The sequence below is a fragment of the Tyto alba genome, unplaced genomic scaffold, assembly GCF_018691265.1.
Source record: "Tyto alba isolate M040663 unplaced genomic scaffold, T.alba_DEE_v4.0 Super-Scaffold_12, whole genome shotgun sequence".
NCBI classification, from domain to species: Eukaryota; Metazoa; Chordata; class Aves; order Strigiformes; family Tytonidae; genus Tyto; species Tyto alba.
The window spans coordinates 14,626-27,035 of NW_024881274.1; the positions used below are offsets into that span (position 1 = coordinate 14,626).

General features: G+C 49.4%; 1 protein-coding gene across 1 annotated transcript; it reads left to right on the top strand.

The window, feature by feature from the left end:
• Positions 1 to 3,716: 3,716 nt before the first annotated feature.
• On the top strand, positions 3,717 to 4,652 carry LOC104368912 (olfactory receptor 14J1-like). Its single transcript, XM_033007031.2, has one exon. The coding sequence runs from the start codon at positions 3,717 to 3,719 to the stop codon at positions 4,650 to 4,652; it is 936 nt and encodes a 311-aa protein (XP_032862922.2).
• The last annotated feature ends 7,758 nt before the right edge of the window (positions 4,653 to 12,410 follow it).

Sequence of the window (12,410 nt, forward strand, 5' to 3'; positions counted from 1 at the left end):
GCCATGGACAAGGACCAGCAAGCTGATGACACTTTCTCTCCCCTATGTATAGACAGATTGATAAATCTGGTTCTTTTGGACAGGTGACATTTGAGTTTGCTCAAGTAGCCCCTGATTTGATTCCTCTCCACCATTGGCTGTTTTCCTCTAGAGTCCTGCCTTGAGGCACAATGTCTTAGGAGAACTTGGTGAAAGATGAGGCAAAGAGGACATGAAATATCTCAGCTCTCTCACCATCCACGTGTCATAGAAATAGGACTGGGAAGTGCAGTCCTGGATAGATTCAGGTTTATTTTACTGCTGTTTTCTCTGCTAGGGAGGGACATCTTTGGATGTGGAGGTCATCTCCATGAACAACTAGGTTCTGCTGACAGGCCCGGTGTGAAAATTGTTGGTCATTTCCTTGACTGCATCTTCAAGGGGTTGGATAATGTTTGTTGGAGATAAAAAACAACAGTCTGAAAAGGCAAGCACTTGTGTGGAGACCACGGTGTGATGTGCCTTGTGTTCCTGGACTGCTCTCCATCTCCTGGATAGAGAAGGGACAGACCTTGTCACGCTGCAGTGGTGGCAGTCAGTGGCTTGCACAGCAGCCCCAAATCTGTCTGCAGTGCTGTGGGGGGGGTCTGTCACAGCCCCTATCTGGAGGGAGATTACTTGCATGTATAGTACCAGTGCTGTCCCAGCCAACCCCATGGAGCTGAGTGTGAGAGCCTTGGCACCTCATGTAACACTGGAAGCCTCTGTTTGTCATTAAACAGCATAAATGCCCTAAGATTGGTGAAGCAATGTGGAGGTGTTCATGAGACGACTGCTGTGGGGATCAAGTAAATTCAGCTGATGGAAAAGATAGAGAGAAACTGAGGTCTCCCAAATGTACATGACTCCATTTGCTCAGAAGAATACTTGCATAGACTGCCTGGAACATAACAGACAGTGCCAGAGTGACTTGTACTAAATTTGGGCATCTGCTGTCATTCCTGTTGGCCAAAGATGTTCCCCTTCAGACTCCAAGAAGATGACCCCAGATGCTGTCTTGTGTCTCAGCATTGCTCCATTGCAGCTTGCAGTCTTCTGCACATTTCTTGGAACACCTCCTGACCCTCAGAAATCTCTAACTGTGTCTGAACAGCTCACTCCTGATCTCCATCTCTATCATGACCTGAGATCACAAAAGGAGCTCAGCTACAGGTGCCTCCCAATAAGAGCCTGGGTGTCCTATGTAATGACAGGACAGTAAAGACTGATTATAGGAACCAAATCGTAATTTAGAAGCAGAAATGGCAATGCTGGAAATTAGTGCCTATCCCAGCTGAGGGAGGAATTACCAGTGATTGCATCAGGCTGTGTCACAGCAGGTTCCCCTGGAGCCCCAGGGACAGCTAGAGGGAGCCCAGAGGGGCCACAGCAAGTGGCACCTTGTACTGTTGCTGTGGTGCTGAGCTGGGCCGGGCTCCTGGGCCGGAGGGAGCTCCTGGCAAGTGGGCAGCGCTGCAGAGAGACAGCTCTGCCCAGGAGCAGCTCCTCTGCAAAGTGCAGCAGGGCTGAGGGCACTGCTTTCAGGCACCCAGGGCAGAGCAGCGAGGCACACACAGCTTCAAGGCAGCCTGGGCTGGGAGGCTGCTGAGAGCTCCGAGGAGGAGAAAGCGTCAGGGCCCTGGCCACAGTAAGTCTGGGGGTGCAGGGCAATGCAGCTGCAGCTCGGGGAGGGATCTGGGGAAGGCGGCAGAGCCGCCAGGAATCTGCCTCCTGCCTAGAGGAGGAGGAGGAGGAGGAAGAGGAGAAGGTGCTCCTGAGCAGGGCTTCCCTGGTGCCCCCTGCGAGGGCCAGGGCATGAGGGCTGCCTTCTGGCGGGGCTGGCTGCAGGGGTGTGCAGCCGGGTGTGCAGGCAGGGGTGCACAGGGCTGTCCTTGCCAGCAGCATCCCTGCACCCCAGGGGGCTGTGTGCTGGGGCAGGGACTCTGCCGCCTGCCAGGGTCAGCACTCAGCCTGCCCGGGGAGCTCCCCACGGCGCTGTGGGGAGAAGTTGTGGGGGGAAGGAGAGACCCCCACCAGGGCAGGCTCCTTCTGCTCTCCAGAGGCTGCTGCTGAGTGGGTCAGGGATGCTCACAGCTCCAGATCTTCCCCAGCTCATTTCACAGTCAACTTTTCACAAGTACTTTCCTCTCTGGGATTTTCTTGTTGTGTCTGTGCTTTCTGGACTCTCTGCTTCTACTTTTCTGTGGTTTCCACCTTTCTATCAGCTTTGCAGATGAGAGCAGGGGCTGAGATTCTTAAGCTGTCACAGTGACGATTACTGGGAACCTCAGCAAGTGCCTTCACCCCCCACCAGCTAACAAAACATACCATCATCACCTTTCCATTTTCATCAGGGTTTGGGTGAGCTGTTCTTTAAGCCCTGCACACACAGTGAGGCTGCAGGGCAGAGCTGTGTTCACAGGGGCTGGGATGGGGACTGTGAGCACTGGCAGGGAGGAAACATGGGCTTAAACACAGAACTTCCAGCCTGGACAGCTCGAGGTAGTGGAGACGTGGGCAGGGAGGGAGGGAAATGCTAAGGGAAACCCTGCTGCAGGGCAGACTCCTTCCCTGAGCAACACTCCTCTTGTCTCCTCTGCCACCCAGCACAGCCCTTACCCCGTGGCTCCTGGCCGTTAGTCACCTCCTGGCCCAGCAGCCCAGCAGAAGGGATGAAGTGCATCTCTGCTGCCAGGGGCCCAGTTCCCGCTGAGCAGGGCCTGAGGGTGACTGTCCTGCATTGCTGCTGTCTGGGAGGTTCTGTGCAGAGCTGCAGAAGGGAAAGGCTTTCCTGAGAGCCCTTCTGTCCCTCTCCTCGCCTTGCTCAGATGCCCTTGGTGTTGCTGACAGGCTCTCTGGGAAGGGGGGTTTCAGCTGCAGAGTCAGGCACAGAGCTTGGGAGCCCTCCTCTGCAGATGTGCCCCCAGCAATGAGGTGTCCCAGCTTTCCTCTAACCCGTGAAGCTCTGGGCAATGCAGTCTGTGAGGCTGGGCCATGAGCTGGCTCTCCCTTCAGAAGTTGCCATGGTTCGGACCCTTGGCTCTCTCCTTGGGGTGTCCATCCCAGCTGTCTGCTGCTTCCAGGGGACTCTGTGAGCCATGGGTGTCATTGGCTGAAGTGGGGTGCTGAGACTTGGGGAAAGGGTGAGTCATCTGGTGCTCTGCAGTGGATCGCTCTGCTCTCAGCAGTGTCTGGCTGCTTTTCAGGGTAACACGGGAGTGTAATCACCCTTGAACTCAGAAAGGTGCAATTCAGGGAAGCTGGGAACAAGACGAAAGGACAGACCAACTGCCCTCCCTCTGCAGTACGGTACAGCCACAGGACTCACTCTGTTCTCCCTGAGTGCTGCAGGAAACCTGCCAAACCTGCCTTCTGCTTTCCCTGTTCCTTAGCACTGGCAGAGCAGATGCTGACAAGCTCTTCAGAGTTAGGATCAGGATTTTCTGACAAATCACTGAAAGATCTGACTCCCCAGTAGAAAGCAAGCAAAAAACATTCACACCATGGCATGTATGTCCAGCAGTAAACAGAGCTCCAGCTGCAGAGTTGAAGAAAGGTCTCAGGAAGGGAAAACACAGTGCCGTGTAGCAGCAGGGATGTTACTAGGAGAAAGGAGATTGATCTTTCTCAGAGAAGTCTCTCCTGACATGATACTTTTTTTCCTCCTTTAAACAGCCTTCCATGTTCAGAGGAAGCAAATGTCCAACAGCAGCTCCATCACCCAGTTCCTCCTCCTGGCATTTGCAGACAGACGGGAGCTGCAGCTCCTGCACTTCTGGCTCTTCCTGGGCATCTACCTGGCTGCCCTCCTGGGCAACGGCCTCATCATCACCACCATTGCCTGCGACCACCACCTCCACACCCCCATGTACTTCTTCCTCCTCAACCTCTCCCTCCTCGACCTGGGCTCCATCTCCACCACTGTTCCCAAAGCCATGGCCAATGCCCTCTGGGGCACCAGAGACATCTCCTACCTGGGATGTGCTGCACAGGTATTTTTTTTATTTTTCTTTGCTACAGCAGAGTTTTCTCTTCTCACCATCATGGTCTATGACCGCTACGTTGCCATCTGCAAACCCCTGCGCTACGGGACCCTCCTGGGCAGCAGAGCTTGTGTCCACATGGCAGAAGCTGCCTGGGGCACTACGTTGCTTTATTCTCTCCTGCACACAGCCAACACATTTTCCCTACCCCTCTGCGGAGGCAATGCTGTGGACCAGTTCTTCTGTGAAGTTCCCCAGATCCTCAAGCTCTCCTGTTCAAACTCCTACCTCAGGGAAGTTGGACTCCTTGTGGTTAGTATCAGTTTAGCATTTGGGTGTTTTCTTTTAATTGTGCTGTCCTATGTGCAGATCCTCAGGGCTGTCCTGAGGATCTCCTCTGAGCAGGGACAGCACAAAGTCTTTTCCACGTGCCTCCCTCACCTGGCTGTGGTCTCCCTGTTTATCAACACTGCCATGTTTGCCTACCTGAAGCCCCCTTCCAACTCCTCCCCATCCCTAGACCTAGTTGTGTCATTTCTCTACGCAGTGGTTCCTCCAGTTCTAAACCCCCTCATCTACAGCATGAGGAACCAGGAGATCAAGGACGTGCTGAAGAAGCTTATTCAGTCAGCTGACTCTCAGCAGAAATAAGCTGCCCGTGTCTCTTCAGAAGGTATTTCCAATTCATCTCCGAAGCCTTCTGTGCATCGAGCATTTTCTTTGGGACAGTCTTGCTTGTCTATAAATGTCTGCATCCACTCCTCTTCCTCAGAGACATATATCAGCCTCTCTGACCTAGAGGACTTTCTACATGTGTCCAGTAGGACAGTACATCCTGACACCCATGTCACATATCTGTAATAAAAGAGGTTTTTCTCAGTGCTTATGTCTGGATGTTGGGCTCTTTTTCCGTAGCTAAGGTCAGGAACAGGCTGAAGGAATTGTCCCTCTGAGCGTGCTGCTGTGCTGGGGTTCTCCAGGAGTTCAGGGCAGGAGGGCATGGGGGGATGTGTTAGGGAATAGGCCTGTGCTGCCCCTTCACGTGGGGGTCCCCAGTGCAATGGAAATGATGGCTGATCCATGGGGATCTACCTGGGACCATCTCCCCGTGGCTTTCAGCCACCACTGCCCTGCAGAGCATCACCGCCAGCTCAGGGCCATGCCTGAGGTGACATCCCGTGACAAGAGCAGACCTATTTCTGGAGGCACCAGTTTGGGCAGCTTTTCTCTCTCTGGCACAGCAGGAGCTGCCTGGGGAGCCCCTAGTGCAGGAGTCTTGTGCTGGGGAGAGGGACAGGCACAGAGGGGCTGCCAGCACTGGGCAATCAGGATCTCTTGGAGAGAAGAGCAGCAGAGAGAGGGAGACGCTGGCTTGTGTCTGCTCATGCCATGGCTGACCCCAGCCCTGGGGCTGATGGGGAGGCTGAGAGCCCTCTGTGCCCCAGGAGCTGCTGTGACCTTCCGAGGGGCTGGGGCTGTGGGGTGAGTGCCCAGAGCTCTGCAGCACCCTGCGCTGGGCAATGCCATGGGGCCAGCCAAGACTGGGCTGTTGTGCTGGGCTGGGTTGTGCTGGGGAGAGTGTGGTGGAGATGGGGAGTGCTGGGGAGGTGTTGGGCTGGTGTGGAATGTGCTCATGAGAGAAAATGTCATTGCACAGCTTATACTGTGTGAACATGCAGAGAGAGTACTCATGTTAGAAGTTGCAATCACAAAGAGAACGTGTCCACACAAAGCAGGTAAACAGTCACTTCTTTATTCCAGCTCTGGGGAACATGGGGCATAGCTCCACCAAAGACATGTTCACCAAAAGCTACAAAACACAACATTGTTATATAATATTTCATCATTGTCCTTGTTACTGCTTTGATTTGAGCCTGGTCGGCAGCCAACCACCGTGTAGCTGTTCACCCACTCTCCCCACCAGCCTCAGAATGGGGTAGGGAATTGGAATGGTAAAGGGAGACTTGCAGGTTGAGATAGAAAGAGTTTAATAATGCTAATAAAATGAAAACAGTGAAAGAAATAGAAAATATAAACAGGCAATGCACAATGCAATTGCTCATCACCTGCTGACCAATACCCAGCCTGTTCCTGGCTAGTGATCCTGAAATACCAAGTTGCTGCAATCACAATCACGGAAGTGAGAGGGAAAGTGCCCCTTCCTGACCAGCCTTCCTTTATATAGTGTGCATGACGTCCCATGAAATGGAATATTTCACTGGCCAATTTGGGTCTGGTGCTCTGGCCGTGCTCCCTCCCTGCTTCTTGTGCACTTGTGCACGGGCAGGACATGGGGAGTTGGAGAGTCCTTGAAATCTCAGCAGCAGCTGAAAACATCAGTGTGCTATCAGCTTCCTTCTCATATCAAACCCCATGCTGAATATAAAACACAGCACTATTCTAGTTACCAAAAAGGAACATTAACTCTATTCCAGCCCAAACCAGGACAGTTGCATAAGATCAACAATATTAATAAAGTTTAATTTGACCTTAATAATGATTGGTTTTCAGTTACCTCACCTTACCTCTATTCCTATTCTACAGAAATCATTGGTCATCTTTACTGATTGACCGGAATAGAATGAGGGGAGGGTAATGATTAGCATATTTATGTTATTTACTGGAAAACATTATCATAAGCTAATGTCTCTAACACATGCGTGGTTATGTTGGACGGGGCTCCTTTGGTGGTCGTCGATAGTCTTCCTCACTTTGGCTGCTGATTGAACTCCATCCCTGTGCATGCTCATTTCTTCTTTGGCATATCTTCCCAACCAAAACCAGCATCTTCTGGTACTTATTGTTCTGATTCAAGGTCCATAACTAGTAACTATTGTTTTAATTCACATTCCATAACGATTCTCACAGTGATCAAGGCACACACCATACTAGCTACCTATTCCTAAGGGCCTTAACTTGCTTTATGTTCTCATAGCTGCTATAACTCCATTTTAAAATCAAAATCATATTCTAAACTAAAATCAAAATACTAATCTAGATTCAAACTATTTTATTAGGGTAACTGCAACATTTCCCCCCTTTGAAAGGATTGATAATCATACTCAATATTTTCACATATTCAAATTGTGGTCTCACTGAATACCAAATTGTCATATGATGGTGGATCTTTTAATGACTGGTCTCGTTGCCTTGCCGCTGCTTGTAAAATCATCTGATTAAACTCTGCTTTATGGGTCAATTCCTGTTTCACAATTGCATGTCAGACCAAGGCCTTCGAACACCATTGGTCACCTGTGTCAGGCCTGATAACGATTTTTTTTCCTTCATCCATATGTCCACCATCATAGACTATAAAAATTACAGAAAAACAAAATTCAAATATTTAATCATGCTTCAAAAATCAATTGTTAAGTTTTCCAGGTCTCCAGTCACTCTCCAGTTTGTAGATGATGGCTTCTTCATTCTGGTATAATGGATCCAGGCATCTGATTCAGCAACCTTGATTGTGGTGAATGTAGTTAGCAGCACTTGGCAAAGTCCCTTCCACTTCTCTTGTAAGGGCTCCGTTGTCCAGGTCTTTATGTAGACATAGTCCCCAGGTTGGAAGTCTTGTACTGGATTCCACACCACCACACTCCAGAATTTAACTAAAGTTTTTCCAAGGGAAAGCAAGTAATTATACACTTTTTTTTTTTTTTTTTTTTTTTTTTTTGTTACATGCATATTTGGATTGGGTTCCAGCGACTCGTATGGTTTTCCATAAAGTAATTCATAGGGGCTGGCTGACATCTCACTCCTCAGCTGTATTCTAATATGCAGTAATGCCAGTGGGAGTGTTCGAGGCCATATCAAGTTAGCCTCTTGACATCTTTTGCTAATTTGTCTCTTTAAAGTCTAATTCACTCTTTCTACTTTTCCACTGGATTATGGTCTCCAGGGAGCATGCAAACCCCAGGTTATCCCTAGAGCTTTGCTCATGTCCTGAACCACAGTTCCTATAAAATGCAGACTCCTATCTGATGATATTCCAATGGGCACCCCAAATCTTGGGATTATTTCTTATAAAAGCCACTTAACTGTTTCCTTAGCTTGATTTGTGTGACTGGGAAGGGCTTCCGTCCATCCATAAAAAAGTATCAACCCCAACCAGAACATACCGATAAACTTTGCATTAGGGTAATTCTGTAAAATCAATCTGCCAATAGTCACCAGGTTCTACTCCTGTTTTTAATTTACCCATTTGAACCCTTTTTTGTACACCTGGATTATTCCTTAAACATACTTTGCACTTTGCAGCAACTGATTTAGCCATTTCTAACATGCTTACTGTTATTATGTGCCTCTTCAGGAATGTCACCAGGGCTTCTACACCCCAATGGCATTCCTGATGTTTTACCTGTTAGTATTGCCCTCATAATTAATGGGGGCACAACCACCTGACCTTCAGAGGTTGTCCACCATCCCTCTGGATTTTTCTCTGCACTTAGGAATTGAGATAATTTTTCATTTTCTTTTGAATATGTTGGTGGTTCCTTAGGGAGAATTACAGTTCTAGTAGGAATCACTGCCATTTGTAACCCTCATTGTTTAGCTGCATTCTTAGCAGCTGGGTCTGCCAAACTATTTCCTTCTGCTACTTTTGTATTTCCGGAGTGATGCGCTTTACAGTGCATGACTGCTATTTGGAACTGCCAGTAACAATTGTAAGATTTCCTTTTGATGCTTAATATTTGCCCCCTGGGAGGACAATAGTCCTCATTCTTTCCATAGAGCTCCATGGATATGGACTACTCCAAAAGCATATTTTGAATATGTCCAGATGTTCACTTTCTTTCCTTTGTTTAGTTCCAGAGCTCGCATCAAGGCAATCAGTTCTGCCTTCTGTGCTGACATAGTGTTGGGCAGTGCATTTGCCTCTATCACGGTATTTTCAGTTGTTAACGCGTATCCTGCGTAGTGAATTCCATTCTGTACAAAGCTACTGCCATCCCTGAACAGGGTCACTCACATTCAGGGTTTTCAAGAGGGACATCCTTCAGGTCTTCTCAGCTGGAGTACACATGCTCAATAGTCGTTATGCAGTCATGCTCGGGTTGTTCTTCCTTTTGTGAAGCACTTAGGAAAAACTGCAGGGTTTACAAGGTTAATTGTTTTTAGGACCACATCATCTTGTTCTGTAAGGATTACCTGATATTTCATCATTCTGCTGGGGATAACCAATACCCCCCTTTTTGTTCCAGCACTGTAACAGCCATATGTGGAACACAAACCGTAAGGATTCTTCCCAAGGTGAGCTTTCTGGCTTCTTGTATCAGTATTCCTGTTGCCTCTACTGCCCACCGGCAGGAAGGCCATCCTTCACTCACCATGTCCAGTTCTTTAGAAAAGTACCCCACAGGTCTCTTCCAGCTTCCCATCTTCTGGGTCAGGGCTCCCAGGGCAAGGTGCTGTCATTCATGGACAAACTGGAAGTCTTTAGTTAAATCAGGTAATACTAGAGCTGGTGCTGACATTAGAGCTTGTTTAAGTTTTTGAAAGGCCTCTTCTTATTGTCAGCCCCACATGAAAGGAACAGACCTCTGGGCCTCATATAATGGTTTGGCTATCAAGCCAATATTCATAATCCAGAGATGGCACCACCCAGCCATTCTCAAAAATGGTCTTATTTCATGCAGAGTTCAGGGCTAAGGAATGGCACCAATTTTTTCCTTTCGGTTAGTCCCCAACTTCCTCTGTCCCTCTGAAATCTCAAAGCCTAAATATATTACAGTTTGGCTTGCTATTTGGGCTTTCTTCTCAGACACCTTATATCCATTAAGTCCCCAAAATTTTAAGAGTTCAATGGTTACCTGAATATAGGTCGACTTTTCTTCAGTATCTACTAAAATGTCATCCATGTACTGTAAGAGCAAGTGTTCTGCTCACGGGGTCACTGTCTTTTTCCTTTGTCCAGATCTCCAATTCCTTTGCTAGCTGGCTATCGAAGATTATTGGACTGTTCTTAAATCCTTAGGGTAGTCGTGTCCACATCAATTGTATTTTACACCCTGTTTGTGGGCTCTCCCACTCAAAACCAAACAGTTTACAACTTTTCTGTTCCAGGGGTATGCAAAAGAAAGCGTCTTTCAAATCAAGCACTGTAAACCACTGATATGTTTCTTTAAGGGCAGTCAGTAAGGTATACTGGATTTGCCACTACCGGGTGGATGTCTTTCACAATTTGATTTATAGCTCTCAAGTCCTCTATCAATCTATACTCACCCATGGGCTTCTGTACTGGTAAAATAAGGGTATTATATTCTGACTCACACTCTTCTAAAATCTTATATTCAAGAAGTTATCAATCAGCTTCCTAATTCTCTGTTCTTTGATCTTAAAAGGTTCCTGAACCATTTTATCCTTTATCATGAGAGACATCACTGGATTAATCAGCCCACATTCTTTTGACCAACTCCGATGTTGTCTGAGCTGTGTGACCATGCCAGGGGAGGACACGCTCTAGTGGGTGTGTGGGACAGAGCCCAGTCTCCTGGAAGGGAGCCGAGACGTGCAGGTGCAGGAGAGAGGATGACAGTTTGTGCCCATGGGCAGACCGTAAAGGTGTCCCATGGCATTATCACCCACCAGCCTCTCTCATCAGCCATTTCCAGCTCTGGCCAGTTGATCCAGTTTATGGGTGTTTTTGCTCTGTGGCCATCTCCTTCCTCCTGCTGGTCCTGGTGCCTGTGGCGGGGGAAGAGCCAGCCCTGCCCCAGCCTCTCTTCTTGCCCAGACCTTGGCAGACCCCAGAGCAGGGCTGTCTGTGAACCCTTGTGCGGGACACGGTTGGGGCTTGGGAAGGAATGGGAAATGGGTGAGTTGCAAAAGCATGATGGCTGGTAGGGATGGATGATGAGATCTTGGCTAGGGGATCCCGTGGGGGATGTTTCCTCACTCCAAATACACCCTGTCCTGTGCAGTGTCAGTTGAGGGGGGACTGTGGGGGCATGTGTTGAGCAGTGGGGCTGCACTGGTGCAGGGATGGGTCACGGGTGGGAGCCACAGCCCAATGTTCAAGAAGTGGAAGCAAGGACAGGCAATGAAGGATAAATTTAGAAATAAGTCCTGAGCGTGAGGGTATGTTTAGGAAATCCAAAGCTCCCCTGGAGCTGAGGGCGGCTGCAGGCAACATCCAGAGCAAAATGAAGAGCTTCAGTCCCTGCACTTGCAGTAAAAGGCTGAAAAAGGCACATGCCAGTTGCTGATGAATGGGGAGGGGGTTTCATAGCAGCAGAGACAGGTGGGGATGAGCGAGACAACACCTTCCTTGCTTTAGGCTTTACTAACCAGTTCTCCCAAGTCTCTGCTCAGTGACAGGCCTCCCCTTGACAGGCTTCCTCAGCCTGGAGAAGGGATGGCTGAGGGGCACAGCATAGCAAAGGGGGCCTCACCTTCCTCCCCATGAGGCTAGCCAAGCCTTGGAACAAGCAATGGCCACCCTGAGAGGCTGTGAAGTCCTCCATCCCTGCAAGTTTTTGAGACCTGTATTGACCAAGTTCTAGGAAGCCAAGTCTCACCATATACCTGACCCTACTTTGAGCAGAGGGGTTTCCCATACACCTCCCGAGGTCTATGCTGAGCCTCAGTGATCTTATCCTATGATGTCCTGTCTGACATCTGATCAGCTGATGACACAACAGATGTTTATGGGGCCCGGATTCTCCTGTGTTTACGTGACCAGTGAAGGCAAGTCAGGTGAACGTCTCCTCCACTCCACTGACTGCAAGGGGAGCCTGGACCCACTGCCTCAGGCAGCTCTACGTTATCACTGAAGCTCACTGCATCCAACTTTAACACCCTCAAAGGCCATGGTCTGCACCCCGAAGCTCCTACACGTAGGGTTTGGGAATCAGGGAAGCTGAATGACACCTCTGACTTACATACAATCACAGTGTTCATGGACAGCAAGGAGTTTCTGGTGTATTCCCAGTTCATGTGAACTCCAATCGCAAACGGGATTTGTCTCCCTTTGTTTCAGACAACCGCTGTTTAGGTGTCTGTCCACTCTTGCTCATACAGGCTCTTCTTCCAGTTGACAGTGGGACTTCAACCTCCTCCACTGTGATTCACCCTCACAGCACTTTTAAATCACTTGGTTCCTTTGCTGTCTTGGCCTCCGGGAACCTGATCAGCCCTCACACAGCCTGGGTATTGGCTCACTCCTGGGCACTTCTCTCCGGGTGAGCCCCCTCCGAGGTGAAGTCCCAGGTGTGGTTCTGAGGTGACATGCTACTCGGTGCCAGGTCTGCTCCAGAGGAGATAGGGCTGAGCACGGTGTCCCTGAGCATGGCCTGCCCTCCTGCCTGCTGCAGCTGGTTGGGTGGCTGTAACAGAGGGTTCCTCAGAGCCAGCACCCAGACAGGTCCCTGGCACCTGCCCCAGCCCTCCCTTTTCTGGCACAGGCAGTCG